The following is a 15,827-nucleotide window of genomic DNA, read 5'->3' on the forward strand; positions in this document are numbered from 1 at the left end:
AAACACAAAATCTAACCTTTATGGACACAATATGCCCAAGCAATGGTATCTGTTAGCCAGTAGGAAATAGAAGCGACATGGACGGAAAAACAACAACCCCTCAATAGCCAGCCTAGACTTCAACACTTTTTAAAAAAAAAAAAGGGGGGGGGGAGGAAAGGCCAAATATGGTAGGTATCAAATTTGTTAGTATTTCAAATACAGTTGTACCTTGGTTTTCAAACAGCTTAGTTCTCAAACGTTTTGGCTCCCGAACACCGCAAACCCGGAAGTGACTGTTCCAGTTTGCGAACTATTTTTGGAAGCCGAACATCCGATGGGGCTTCTGCAGCTTCTGAATGGCTGCAGGAGCTTCCTGCTGCCAGTGAGAAGCCGCACTTTAGTTTCCGAACGTTTTGAAAATTGAACGAACTTCTGGAACGGATTCCGTTTGACTTCCAAGGTACGTCTGCACCAGTCAGTCACATTTGGCACAGCTAGAAAGAATAATCTTGCAGTGATATGCAGGCCCTCTTCTGAATCACACGGCCCTTGTTCCAGAAAGGGGGAGCGGGCTGAAATTGCATCTAACACTGCTCACTGCATGAATAAAAGCGAAGCATAATGCTACGCGTTATGATTCTTTATTGGTCTTCCTTGCCCACACCCCTTACACAATGCAGCCCCTCAATTTGAGGTAGAAAACCAGCTGGAGTGGGGGAGTGGTGCTTCTTAAACCCTGCACCATTTTCCTGCTGATAATCTCCCCCCTCAGCTAATTTTACCCCTAATAGGGAAAAGACACAGGTATCTTTTTCCTAGTGGAGGTAAAAATAGCCTCCAGGAAACTATTTTTAGCGCGTGCGGGGGGGGGGGAGGGGGGACTATGCAAGAGGCTCCTCCCCACTGGCCTTCCATTTCAAAGTTGCAACCTCAGCAGCTGCATTGTGTAAAAACGGAACAAAAACCGTCCCACAAAAGCCTCGTGGAATGGCATGCAATGCACAGCTTAACTCTTGAGTTATGCCATCAAATAACCCAACACACACAACTCACCTGATGAAGAATTCCCAACCACTATGGTCTCTATTTTGACTTCAGTTACTGCCAGCATAACTGTACTGTTTTGTCGCTTTGTAATGGTGTTTACTATAGTGTTGGCTGCATTCTGAATAAGGCTGTTATCGGTCTCCTCTTGATGCGAGATGAAAGACTGGGAACAGAGAAGACAGACAGGAAACTTAAGTTTACAATGAGGTATTTTTAGCCATGTTACCTTATATTTAGGGGACCAGGCTCAAGTCTGAGAACCTGAGAATCCCAGTTTGCTGCTAAAGGATGAGTGCTGGTTTGACGCCAGTATAGAAATATTACGCTAGCAGTGTGCGCCCTGCCCATTAAGAGCAGTATGGGTAAGATACACATGACAAACTTCCGTGTTACTTACACCTCTGAGCTAAACTTAGTCATCGTTTGGAGGCTTTTAAGGTATCCAACTAGGCATCTACACTAATGATATGATCTGATATATATAACTGTGCGCTTTCCAGTTTGCATCATAGCACAGCGTATTCTTTAGCTGCAGATGTAGCAGAGCAGCTAAGAATATCTGGCCAATACTACACCTTTTGGCGCGAGGACCTCTTTCCCTTGCCCTAATAACAAGGAAGGTGACAGCTAACAGCCTTCCGCCCTTAAGGAATCCAAGTTCATTCCCCTCTTCCAAGCTGAACTCACCTTACCTTTCTGCCAGAGCCATCAGAGGCAATTTCATGGTGACTTCACTAACCAATTTTTAAACAGAAGCAGTGCAGCAGGGGAAGTCTACAACCAAACTCTGAACTGCACAATTGTAGGTAACTGTTTATTTCCTAGGCAATTCATGTTGCAAGTAGAAAGAAACCAAGTTTAGGAAGGCAACCTCTAGCTTCCTCACGTGTATATCCTATAATCGTTGCTCTTCCCTTCTCCAGCCTATGAAGGCACTAAGGGCTGATAGAGACAAGCAGGATCCGTTATTTTCTGACCAGCTCTATGTATTGAGAGGGCCAACTATGTAGCTTTCCCAATGAGCCTACCAACTACTTCAAATCCTGAAACAGATGCGGCACAAGAGATGTGTGCTTGGCTAGCCCATCTGGTTTTTGTTTGTTGAAAACAACTGTGGTGTATATGTGTGTCAGAGCAGTTTTACCGGGGGAAGAGAGTAATTGAAGATATTCCCTTGTGCAAACTCCCCACAAGCTACTATTAATCCCACAAAAGCGGGGGTGGGGGAAGAAACAGAGGCTCACACAGTTTCCTCACCCTATAGCTAATTCTTTACAGGAAGGGTTAAATGCCTTCTTCCCTGGCACCACTGCCGCAATAAAAAAAAACTGGAGACTTCCACACCTGATTTTAAGTGTCTTTCTCTCTTGTGTGTATGCGTGCATACACACACACGCAAACAAAATAGCATCTCCTCCATCAACAGCAGTCTTTGGTCCTAAGTCACTTTCTACTTTCAGAGGAACAGCTAGGACATAGAGCTGTGTTTGTAATCGTAACTGCTTTGCCACACGGAAAACAACGGGCCAGGATTTGTTACATTACTTGAAATGTTTTCCTTCTAAATAAAGAAAAGGTAGCAGCCTCTCTCTCAATTCACACTTGACTCCAGCATTATATATATTTTATTATGTTTGTATATTTGTTGGAAGCAACCTGGAGTAGCTAAGTCAGATGCACGAGGTACAAATAACCACCACTAACAACACACAAAACAAGTATCCCATTGTTCCACCACCAAAAGAGGCATACACAGTAACTTAAATGTTACAATCAGTAAAACAATTCATAAAACAATTTGATGGCAGTTAAGAAAAGCAGCAGAGTGCTAGGAGTCACCCACACTTTTGCTTGACCCATATTGTGTTCCAATTAACCCCCCCCCAAGGGTCTGAGAGCTTTCCTTGTTTTGCCTTGCAAAAATCAGGTCGTACCTGCTGAATCAGATTGTATCATATGTGTGTAAAATTGGAAGAGATTTTGCTTTAAGCAAGCTTCAGTTCAGCAGGTCAGATGGGATTTTTGCAAGGCACAGCTATGATGAGAAAAGCTCTTGTACCCGGGGAACTGATTGGTACACAATCTGATCAAGATATGGGTTAAAAGTATGGATGAGCTCTTGGGCTGAAGACAAATATCAAGTACTTCTCTTCATTCTCTGATGCTTTTTTGTTTTGCTCAAGCAGTTGTCTTAGTGTAACCAGCAATGTTACAATGGAGTTTTGAAGCTGGCTCTGTACAGGGTAGCAGCAAAAGATCGCTTAGTGGAATGCTTTAATTTTTTTGTATAGTGGCTACCAGGTTAAACCCAGTCTTTCCCTGGCTTCTACCTACCCAAGACATCCATTGCCCTCTTCCATAATTGCATTAACTGTGAACTGAAGGCCTTCTGCTCCTCTGTCCCTCACCCAAGGAAGGTCTCAACCCTATTGTCCTTCTGCCTCACGCACTCACACAACCAACGCTTCTGCTCTTGTCATTATGCCAGTTTCTTTGATAGATGTGGCCGCATTTCAACAATGCATCTCAACATCTGTTTAGCTTTTGAATAGTTGTCATCTGAATTGACTATTGGTATTTTATTTTTTTTAAGTGATGAAACCTTGTAATGATGTTTTGTTTCAGTGTATACTGCCTTGATATATTTTATGATATGGTGGTACAGAAATATTTTAATAAGTAAGTAAGTAAGTAAGTAAGTAAGTAAGTAAGTAAGTAAAGTCTTCAACTGGTTTCCTGATGAAGCTCATGGTAACTAGCTCAGGGTCTTGAGTCTTTCTGACACCTGCTTTCATCAAGGCTACTACAGACAACACATTTTTAACACTTAGAAAGAAGTTTAATACTTACAATAGCAACTTCCACGGCGTTTTCTATGGAGTACGATAGATCACACAACACCAATAGCATTCTCTCACTAGAAACGGACCTAGTGGCTGGTAAATATCTGATTTCTGAGCAAATATTTTCAACAGTAGTGCCCTGTGAGAAAGAAAGCAAGACCAACTCTTCTAGAAAACTGGAGTATAAAAATTAAAGTACACACTAATTTCAGAACAATTTACAAATGATAAATTGATGTAACAGTAAAGTAGAAAAAAGTTTCGCTCCAAATCTCCCAGTATCATTTGATGCACAGGCACACAAACAGGGGACTTAAAACATTAGAAGCACTGCTCCAATGTTCAGCATTCTCACTGGACCGTTTTGTATTCTCTTGGAGCCTTCTGGGAAGATAGGAAGGGAAATGAAGTTCGCCTTAAATCACAGGCGGTATTAATGAAGACCTGAACAAAAGGAATGGGGGATTCACCTCCCAGGATGATCTCCCTCCCCCACAGAATTTATTCTCAAGGCTGGGAGGAAACAATCTGACACTACAAAAGTGTTTGTCTTGTGAATTCATAAGTAGAAAAGGTAAAGCATAACACTGGCTTACTTTACAGGTCAATCCAATGTGAAATGGTCTTTTGGTTACTTATAAAGTAACCTCAACTCCAAACTGCTGCACTGACTGATGACGGTGATGGATGGGAAAGTATAAAGGACAGTAATAAATAATTTCTATGGACTGGCATCCAAAGCTTTCCCAAAGTTGTGCTCGCTCTTTGGGATTGCTGCATTTCCTTTTCACTAGGAGCAGGAGGAATGGTAGCCCACTGAAGATGCCACTGGCATGTCAGAGGACACGCAACATTCTCAACATCCTGCAGAAAACTCCATAGTGCAGATAAGGGCCTAACAAGCAAGGCAAGTTTTGAGACTGGAAAGCTGGTGGCTTGTTTAAAAGACGCTTCAAAAAGCAAATACAGGAAAAAGTCCAAGGTCCACAGCACCTGTACCTAACCTTCACAAAACTGGCTTGCTTCCTTGCATCATTCTGAAAGCTCTACACTGCAATCTATCACTGATGTTCGTTCTTTGGGGCAGTGCACTGAAACGCATTAGAGCATTTAAAACAAACAATTCACACCTTTCTTTAAATCCAAAGCTAACTCAAACCAAGACACAGGAGTCTCAATGGATTTTCCTTGGAGGAAACCAGCTGCACCCTAATCTGCACCCACGCAAAGCCTTTATTTCAGAACTAACTAGTGCTGAATAATTCTGGTGCTTAGAAGCAGCACTTCTCCTTCTCTGCTGAGTGGAGCTCAAAGGGGAAAGGGCTCAGCGGTACAGCAAATGCTTTGCACGCAGAAAGTCCTTAGGTTCAATCCCTGGGAAAGATGGTTATCTGAAAACCGAGAAAGCCAGGGACAGTCAGTTATCAGCCCATTGGATGGACCAATGGGTCTAACTCAGTCTAAGGTACCTTCTTATGGATCACTCATCTGAACTCCATGGCAGATGTCTGAAAAACCAAGGCAGTTGGAAGTGATAAAGAAGCACATTTTTCAAGCAAGATTTGTAGGTTTCAACGTTGTGCATTGCTTAGAAACTCTGTCAAGATGTTTGTAGACTTCAAATTCTCACCTGGGGTACTTTGTCTCTGTTAAAAATCAGAGTGATTCTTGCACAGCTGTTGTCCAAGTAACCCGAATTGGGGGGACACTTGATGTTGACAGGAAGAGGTTCTGATTCACTGCATTCCCCCCAGTCAGCACAAGGCGGTTGGAAACATTTGGTGTACATTTTCTCTTGGCATTCTTGACCTCTGGAACATTGGTGACTAGCATGGTCCCCATGTTTGGTCAACAAACAAGATTTTCTCCCACACCACACCTAGAATGTAGAAGAGGTTTTTTTTCCAGCGTGTAACAATGGACAATCATGAAAATGAGGGATGTAGGAGCTTGTAGTTCAAACAAGGAGGCTTCTCTTCTAGCTAATCCAAGCCACAGAAGATTTTGGAGACTGCAATGCTCATCTCCTACCTCTAGTGATTATTACAAAGCACCGAGACTTGCACTTCTAGGCTCAGCAATGCCACTCAAATCAAACTGATTCCTTTACATTGTGCATACAATCATTACAGGGATTATTCCACTGCAGGGGTCAGCAAACATACCGTGTCTTGGGCCAGTGTCTCCAGAGCCGACTGCGTGGCGGGCCGGAGGGCGGGGGAGTGCGTGCCCATACGTGTGCTCTCACGCTATTTCCGGCGTGCTTCTGGGTTGGACGAGCACTGGAAATAGCTTGTGCGCATGTGCACAGGCCTCCTCCAACCCGGATGTGCACCGAAAATAATGCTTGCGTGTGCGCAAATAACGCTTGTGCATGAGCACAAGCTATTTCCGGTGCTCCTCCAACCCAGAAGTGGGCAGTCGCGCAGCGCAGCACAGGTAAGAGCGGGCGGCGGGGGTCGCCGCTGGCCCGATAAACGAGTCCCTTGGGCCTTATCCGGCCCGTGGGCCTTAGTATGGGGACCCCTGTTCCACCGTCTCCTGAGCAAGAGGGATGTCAAGCCTAAATTATAATAAGCATTAAGTGCATTAAGTGAACATCAGGTGAAACTTGGGGGGAGCAAAGGGATGGAGGAGTAGCAGTTCTCAATGCAACCATATGCTGAAAATGTCAGAGAAGTAAATTAATGAAGCTGACACGTGAGTGCGGTGAGTGTTGAAAAGTTTGAAGGAATAGGGAATTTAAATGATTTAGTGTTCAACTTCATGTAACTACCTTGGTGCAGTCAATGTGGCCATCCAGACAGTGGCAGTTGTTGCATTCTTGATCCCATCTGCTGCCATGGGGAAAGGATGTTCCTTTAAGCCAGCAAGACTTTCCAAATCCTATCACTTGGGGGGGAGGGGAGAGAAAGAACAGGGAATAGTTTTCATTTTAAGTATTGGATCAAACCAAAAGAGAATACCAAGTTCATGTAACAGATAAGCTATAGCACATGCTGCTGTGCAAGACACTGCAAAGTAGCATTTGATATTTATTGCTCTCAGTTTAAAGCATTAAGTTACCTTCTTGGCATCTAGTTCCAGCTCGCCCAGGGGGGCAAATGCACCTGTAGCCATTTATTTCATCAATACACGTAGAACCGTATGCACACGGAGAGGACTGGCATTCATCAATATCTGAAAGGGAAGAAAACAGGCTTTATACAGTATTAAAGGTAAAGGTACCCCTGCCCGTACGGGCCAGTCATGTCCGACTCTAGGGTTGTGCGCCCATCTCACTTAAGAGGCCGGGGGCCAGCGCTGTCCGGAGACACTTCTGGGTCACGTGGCCAGCGTGACGAAGCTGCTCTGGCGAGCCAGCACCAGCGCAGCACACGGAAACGCCGTTTACCTTCCCGCTATAAAGCGGTACCTATTTATCTACTTGCACTTAGGGGTGCTTTCGAACTGCTAGGTGGGCAGGAGCTGGGACTGAAAGACGGGAGCTCACCCCGCCGCGGGGATTCGAACCGCCGACCATACGATCGGCAAGTCCTAGGCACTGAGGTTTTACCCACAGCGCCACCCGCGTCCCTTGTACTTATACAGTATTACAGAATGCTAAAAAGTAAGAGGACTCATCTGTAGAAGCTCTAGTCAGTATAATGTGTAACCTGTGGCTGTGCACTGAAAATTCCCCCAAATAATTCTGTTTACATTTCCCCATGCTAACTAACATTTATGTCCCGATGATCTAGCAACACTGCTGAGCATTCCAGGAATTAAGATGTTCTACTGGAGTTGTATTGCCGCTAAAAGATTCAGGATAGGTTACACCATTTTTAGTATGCATTCTTACTAGAGAAAGGTATCAGAACATTACTATTTTTTTTCAAGCAGCATATATTTAGCATGTGAAATGCATGTAAATATATACTTCAAGGGGCAAGTCCTATTAAAAAAAATACCAATGCTTTGTTTATGGATACTGTCTAAGGAAAGGTTTCACTAAGGGCTGGGGTGTACAGTTTAAATACAATTTACGGCAAATCACTGTTAGTTGCATTTGTCAAATGAAGAAATGAATTCTGTCCCAAAACAAAGCGGTCACCATTCTTTACAAGGTAAGGGTCAGCATCTGTGAATAATTCAGTTAGCTTCTGCTTCATTATTTGGGATACAGATGACAAATGCTTAATGCATCAAAACTCAAAGGGTACAATGCAACAAAGAGTTCAGGTCAATGGCACGACCTCCTCGGTCCTTTCCTTACGCAGGTACTTACTAATTCTGCAGTCTGGACCAGCAAACCCAGGTGCACATTCACAACGAAACCAATTCACACCATCAACACAGATGCCTCCATTGTAACTGTAAAAATAATAAACCTATCATTGCAATGAAGGCTGTCAGGGTAGTTTCACAAGCTGAGAGATAAGAACCTTTGGGTTTGTGTACATAATGGCCTGTTCAAATGCAAATTTCTTTTATTTGTATCAACAGACATTGTCTCACTATTCAGTCATGCAGGATTCAAGATGCTTAGTTAATTCATAATGTACGCTCATTTAATAAACCATCTGCATTGTTTTAACTTCTCCAATTAAACATTGTTAATTAAATAATCAGTGGCACAGAGGAGGGGGTCTATTCCCATTAAGAGAAGCAGCATATTAAGGATAGCAATGAATCAGTTTTCATTCAAACCCCATATTTTCTAATAAAATGGAAAGACAATGGGACAGACATGCTTTAAAGAATACAAGGAGCAATATAGAATAATTCTTAGACCAATTGCTTTTTAAGCAAAGACACAGCTTTAGAAATGTGTACTCATTCCAAAGCTAACTTGACATTTTAAAATCCACTTGCTTTCATTACATTTAGATTACTGCATCAAAAAAGGTTGTCATGTTCCAAGTTCTTATGACTGCAGAGCTTCTGAATGCAGTTATAGCAGGTTCCAGAAACTCTACAACCATCACGGGCCGGGAACAAACTTGGAAGCTTTGCAACATGTAGACAAAGTACAGTACACCAAAGTCTGAATTATTATACACAGGGCAGGAATACTGAAAGACAAAGAGGCACTGGAGAACTGTGCTGCTCAATAAGCAGATAGCAATCAGCTTTCCTGAGATTGTGGAAGGAACAATGTACTTTTAAAAAAGACTGGATAAGGACTATAAGGAAGGGATAGAAATTATTTCTCTGAATAATTTGAAGGCTGCTTCGCACGTTACAAGGGGAAAGCATGTGTTGCCTTTGCATCCTCAACATGCATCCTTTTGGTAATATTTGACTGGAAAGAGTGGAGACGCAAACACATCAAAACTTCACATATGAAGTGAGCACTGGCCAGTTGTGGCTCACTCCCAGGAACATTCCCTAGATGTCTGTACCGTTTCGCTTCAAGACAAGCGTGACAGAGATATGAGGACAACACTCTGTGGACACGGGACCAGTATTCCCCAGCTATGGATGGACACAGGGCCAAACTCTGTGTCAGTCTGCTTCATAATGGGATGGGACTAAAGTCTCTCCTATTTCATTTCCAGGTGTGCTTTTGAGGACAAATCCATATAAATCCCTAAAACGGCGCACAGATTTTTTAAACGTACAAATTAATAAAAAGATTACGAGGGGTCTGCCTATCTTCTGTTGTTTTTAAAAACATAATTTTGGCAGCCTAAGGTAAGCTAGTGACAGTGCAAGGCTCCTACTGCTTCACATATTGAAATCAATGTAGCAAGTCGCCCGAGCAGAGAAGTTCTGATGATGCACCTTGGCTCTCAGGAGAAATTATATGTGCATTTTACATCCAATCCCCCTTATAGAGTCTCAGGGGAAATTGAACATAAAGTTAACTGAGACCAATAGCATATTGTTGAGACCAACTACTTCCAGGTGGGCTTTCTACATTGATTTCAAAGTGAGAGGTGAGAGGAGCCCCGTGTACTAGCTAGCCACCCTTAGGCAGTTGAAATTGCCTTTTTTAAAAACAGCGAAAGCTGATGACAGACAAGCAGCTGTCAGACCACCTCATGTGCAAATCTGCAGGAGGATAGAAATCTGGCAAGGGTGGGTTTCAGAGTAATTGGGTAGGGTGTGTCCACTTTGGAGATACAGCTTTCTGGATTCTCTCCTCATCCCTAACATCTGCAAGGCAGCTTTTAAGAGGATGGGCAGGTGGTTCTTCACACTTAAGGGTCAACTAGCCATTCATATATGCTGCTGGGAAGTCAGCCATTCATATATGCTGATTGGGTCAGACTGGATACCAAGCTAGTTAGCCATTGAGACTTCTTCCGGAGCAGGCAGCTTTCTACCCTTATCTGAAATGGTATGAACTATTTTTTTGAAGCCAGATATGTTTAAGATCTTCCATCCATAGCACACTGTCTCACTGACAACAATTATGGGTATGCATGTATGTAAACCTTCACAACTTGGCTTCTAAAAATGTGGGGCAGAACAACGTTCAACTAGATGGCAGAGGTCCTTTTCAGCCCTTCAGATGCAAGGATTTAATCAAAATGGGCACAGGAATCTTTCGTATGCACTGTGTCCTCAAATGCTCAATTATAAAACCATTGGTATTATTTTCATGTCAATATTCATTACGGTTAACACTTATGCACTTTCTGCTTTGTTATAGAGTCTTCCCACTTTAAACTCCTACTCTTGACACAAATGCCAAATACCTATAACTGAATGAACCTAATAGCTTTAGCGTGATTTTTCAATTTTTATTTTCTTTAGGCTAATTTCATAGAACTTTTCAAACTACAAATCTCATATTACCACTACGGAGCAGAAACCAGGCTCCATAGGAGCATACGTATTGGCAGAGATGCCAGTTAGCAAAGAAATACAGGAAGTTCATTGGAAAGACCAGCACAATAGTTTAGAGTACAGGGCTTAAGTAGCCTTGATTAACAGAATTGTTCACATTCAGCCATTGTACTAGGACATTTTGAAAAAAGAATGATCATGAGTACTTACCATGGATGTGGATTACAGTCGTTAATATCTGAACAAAGAAAATTAAACTGAATCAGTGCATTGAATTATGTACACAGTATAAAAACTGCACCTTGATCTAGCAGGTCTATGTACACACAGTTTTCTTACATGCCACCCATATTAATTTATTGGCTCATTTAGAAACTATAGAGTTTTAAAACAGAATCCCTGGTCTGTAATAAACAACAACAACAACAACAACAACAACAACAACAACAACAACAACAACAACAACAACAATAATAATTTATTTCTACCCTGCCCATCTGGCTGGGTTTCCCCAGCTACTCTGGGCGGCTTTCAACAGAACATTAAAAACAGAATAAAACAGTGATTTGTTGAAAGTAAAACTAAACTCAGAAGTCTTCCTCTCATATGTAGAAGGAGAAGATGGACTGTACAGGAGGAAAATGGGAGAGCACGCAACTCCAAGGTTTTGCTTGGGCTCCTAGAAGCTTGCTGAGTACCACTAAACCACGGTTTTCTGTTGTGTGTGACCAATGTCATTACATGTGCTCTCATCACATGACAGCGCTATGGAAATGTCACATGACTGTTGCAGGTATAGGTGGCACACAAACATCAGTTACCAACCTCAAAAATGACACATTTTAGACAGTAAAGGCACCACTTCAACTCTTAAATATGGCTATCAGCAATATAGGAGAATTGTATTGTAAGGTCCATCAAAATATAATGAGGGAAAACAAATGTATTTTTAAGAGGAGGCATGGGACCTCTGAATTCATTTCTCAAGATATGCTGAGCAAGTACCAGCTTTTATGTCATTTCCCACTATATAAGGCTATGTGTGTAAACCACACCTTGTGGAAGTAATCTGGGCTGGATCCCTTATTTAGAACTTTGGGTTTGTAATTTGTGTAATGACCACTTAACACAAGACAATATTTGAATTAAGGATTCCTTTCCTTGCTTTCAACTAGATTCCACTTCCCATTGACCTTTCGATTACGCGGCTAAATTCCAGATTGAAGTGTGTTGAGGAAACTTCCTCCCCTATCTAATTAACTTGCAAAGTGCGTAAGGAAACAGTTTAAATGGCTCTAGAATAGTTGCTGAATGAAGAACAGCCAGAGGTCATTTCCAGGTACCACAGACTGCTCCCTCACATAGAGCCACTACCAGAACAGCCTCCCCCCGTCTCCTAGCCAGCTGTTTTAGGCATAAATAAATGGTAGCTCCGTGCACTATAAACAGTGGCGAGGGCTAACAACTTAACCAAGACAGAGGCAATTAAATGTAATTTCAATGCAGGGTTGAAGTTTTTGACTAGGTATAACATTTTGTGCATGTTCCGACTTGAGCCACAAACTCAAACTGTGCCACACCTAAGCAAATCAGCATATTGGCATGCTAGTTAAAATCTCCCAAGGTAGTACTAAGGAAAATATTCCGACATGATTTATATAGTTCAGTCTCAAAAGTGGGTGATATGCAGGACTCCCAATTATAAGCAATAATGAACTTTCTGGATATTTTGAACAAGAGCTATTACTACTACTACTACTACTAGTAGTAGTAGTAGTAGTATACTGCCCTTCATTCAAAGATCACAGGGCAGTTCACAATATAAAAATACAAAGTGAGAACACAAAATACATAACAAAATAAAAACACAAACAAACCAAATAGGCCCCTCCCCCCCAAACCCCACATTTAAAAGGTCAGAGAATCAGCCCAAGGCCTGGTTATAGAGAATTGCTTTCACTTGGTGCCTAAAAATATGTACCAAAGTTACCAGGCGAGCCTCCCACAAACATTGAGCCACCACAGAAAAGGCCGGTTCTCATGTTGTCATCCTCTGGACCTCTCATAGAGGGAGTACAAAGAAGGGCCTCAGATGATTATTGCAGTTTCCAGGTTGGTGGGGGGGGGGTGAAGTCCTTGAGATACCGCAGTCCATTTAGGGCTTTATATGTAAAGGCCACTCACTCGCCGGATCGTCACCTTGTTGTGGCATGTTCCCGTGATCCTTGTGAGTGAAGCCATCGGGAATTGGGCCCAAATGGGAATAATCGAAAGCCATTAGAAGTGTGAGTCTTGACACAAAAGAGGAAAACACTTACTCTGTGTGCACGTACGCCCTTCCCAACCTTCTTTACAAATGCAAGAAAAGGAATCTCCACTGCCAACACAGGTTCCACCATTTAAACAAGGGTTAGGAAGGCAGCTGCTGTTTTTAGCTTTAATGTTAAAAAAAAGAAGAAGATAGGAAATTAAAAATATGAAAGCCAAAAGTCCTAGTATTGCATCAGTCTTATGAAACGTATTTTAATCCCACCTTTTAGTTTTCAGACCCCAATGCTGGTTTCAACAGTAATCGATACAATAGTCAATAACCAAACACTACAATTGTCAGCAAGAGCCTGCCAAAATGAAATGATCTTTCGTAGGTTATTTAAAAGCCAGTATCAAAAAAAGGCAGGCAAGCCTCCCCCAGGGAGAATTCTGTAGTCTGGGCACTGCCCTCCCTGGCACCAACAAACCACACTTCTGACTGCAAGCATGTGTGTGCTATGTTTCAGTCCCTGCCGTGGAAGAATATGTAGCTATCTCTTAAGGACATTGAACCTGCAACCTTATATACAGTGGTACCTCGGTTTACAAACAGCCCTGTTTGTGAACTATTTGGTTTACGAACTCCGTAAAACCGGAAGTAGTGTTCTGGTTAGCGAACTTTACCTCGGTCTACAAACGGAAGCCGAACAGTGGAGGGGCACCGGCAGCGGGAGGCCTTATGAGGGAAAGCGCGCCTCAGTTTAGGAATGGCTTCGGTTAAAGAATGGACGTCAGGAACGGATCAAGTTCATAAACCAAGGTACCACTGTATTCTAAATGTGTCAACGATAGCTTGATGTTGCCAAAATATATTTTTACCCATATCTGTTCAGAGAAATGACGGTTCCTCCCACAGCTCTGGCTTCAAAATGGTTCTAGGGTAGCCAACTTGAAGAAAACCATTTCTACTTCTTCTCCTGTGCAGTTATAGTCAAAATCGCCTGTGATTTTTGTGACGGAGGAGAGCTCGCTAAGCAAAAGCAAGACTAGTAATGGGTTCCCTGTTTACTATTATGTTCTAACCATGTTTTCCCCTGATCACTAATGAGATTGGGGAAGGGGAAAAAAAGCACAGGCTGTTTATAGTTAGCTTCCTGAGCAAAGCAGACGTACATCCAATCTGAATATATTACTGAGCAGATTAAGCACTTACCAATGTTGCAAGTGCTTCCTTTCCACTCCGGAGGACAAGAACACCGAAAAGTATCCCCGTCATCGTAACACGTTCCTCCATTTGTGCAAGTATTCGCGTCACACTGGTACTCACCTAAAAAGCCATGAAAACAAATTTAAGCAGCTAATCGGATGTCTACGTTTTTTTTGTTTTGTTTTTTTTTTGCTTTAGGAACCAGAGACGAATGTTTTGTTAGAGCCAGATACACTACTATGGAATCTTACGAGCCAAAATGTTTAGAGCTTGTTCTTTAGGGTGTTTGTTTTATGCGCTGGAACAACTCAGGGGGTTCCAGGATGGCATGGAGATAACAAACCTAAATGAGTAGATATATATATATAAATGATTCACTCATCCGTGGAGGTAATTGCTCCAAAAGACAGTTTGAAATTAGTTTTAATTTCATAAAATTATGCCACAAGCATTGGGCAGAGCTGTAGTTTTCATTTTGATATGACAGGATTCCAAACTTTCTTTCTTCAGCTTCAATATAGTGTGCCAATTTTTTATTTTTTTTAACTTAGTGGTTTCATTTGGGGAAAAGCAGACAGTGATTGGACTTGTTTCTACATGACTCTCTTCATAAAATCCCTTTCTGCAGTTCTTTAGAGTCCCTTCAAAGCTACTTCAGTTACTTTACAATACTTTCCTCTTTTAACTTCTGGGTTTGAGCTGAACCATACCATCTAAAGCACACTTACTTGAATGGCATGTTTTGCCTTTCCAGCCACTTGTACATTCACAATAGAAGTCATTCTCTAAATCAATGCATCGGCCTCCATTGTGACATGGATTTGGCAAGCAGTCATTGAAATCTAAAAAATTCCAAGGGAAGAAGTACTTTAGGCAAAAGAGGCAGAAATTAATTTTTGAAAAGAATACCAAAAGAGAGATGCCTATCTCAGTAACATGGCTTGTGCAGGAGCAATTAGAAACTGTTTTCAGTATTAAATGACCTAAGAAGCCAAGATGAGATGAATAGAATCACAGAACTGCAGAGTTGGAAGGGAGTGTCATCTAGCCCAAACCCCTGCAATCCAGGAATCACTTGCCCAACGTGAGGCTCAAACCCACAACCCTGAGATTAAGACTCTCAGTATTTATATAGTACTATATTTTAATCAGAAGGCAAATCCTACTTTAAACCATAGGCTAGGCTCTTTTGACTCCTGGGCACCAAACCAGAAAGTCTTTTGAATCAAACCACCCTTTGAAATCTCAGCACCTTACATCACCCCCTTTTCCCAACCCTGCTAATTCTATGGGAGGACCACAGCTCAGTAAGACAAGTGTTTGCTTCACATCCAGAACCCCTGCCCTTTCCAGTTAAAGCATCTCATGCTGTAGAGCTGGAAAAGGAAACTCTGCCCGACACAGCAGACAGGCAATGCCAGTCAGCAGCCAACACTGGGCAACATGGATTAGTAACCTGATTCGGTATAAAGGCAGCTTCTTCATGTACTCACATCCATAAAGAATCTGATCAGTTTGGTCTAGACACAACACTTTATAGTGTTTAAAGTGGAACAGTAAAAATTAGGTCCCAGGCTTCTGCTCAAATGGTAATTATTTTATATGCTCCAGAATGAATTATGGTGTCATAACATATTGTTTAATTAACAGAAGTCAAATCATTCTGATATAAAGGACAGTTCATACTTAGAAAGATACAAATTGTACTGTAGCACTTAGGA

General features: G+C 42.1%; 1 protein-coding gene across 6 annotated transcripts in view; it reads right to left on the bottom strand.

Moving 5' to 3' along the window:
• Positions 1–15,827, bottom strand: part of JAG2 (jagged canonical Notch ligand 2) — an 89,525-nt gene that overhangs the window by 4,258 nt on the left and 69,440 nt on the right. For 5 of the 6 annotated variants that reach the window (XM_083610846.1, XM_083610845.1, XM_083610847.1 and 2 more), the window contains 10 exons: positions 14,835–14,948; positions 14,113–14,226; positions 12,968–13,084; positions 10,860–10,887; positions 8,140–8,225; positions 6,939–7,052; positions 6,649–6,764; positions 5,503–5,751; positions 3,880–4,011; positions 1,036–1,192 (listed from right to left, as the gene is read on the bottom strand). In XM_083610846.1, the coding sequence (XP_083466972.1) occupies positions 1,036–1,192; positions 3,880–4,011; positions 5,503–5,751; positions 6,649–6,764; positions 6,939–7,052; positions 8,140–8,225; positions 10,860–10,887; positions 12,968–13,084; positions 14,113–14,226; positions 14,835–14,948 (1,227 nt within the window). Of the gene's footprint in view, positions 1–28; positions 1,193–3,879; positions 4,012–5,502; positions 5,752–6,648; positions 6,765–6,938; positions 7,053–8,139; positions 8,226–10,859; positions 10,888–12,967; positions 13,085–14,112; positions 14,227–14,834; positions 14,949–15,827 lie in introns of all 6 variants that reach the window. The other variant, XR_014547233.1, reaches the window with a different exon arrangement.

The sequence above is a fragment of the Podarcis filfolensis genome (assembly GCF_964270895.1).
Source record: "Podarcis filfolensis genome assembly, chromosome: 1".
NCBI classification, from domain to species: domain Eukaryota; kingdom Metazoa; phylum Chordata; class Lepidosauria; order Squamata; family Lacertidae; genus Podarcis; species Podarcis filfolensis.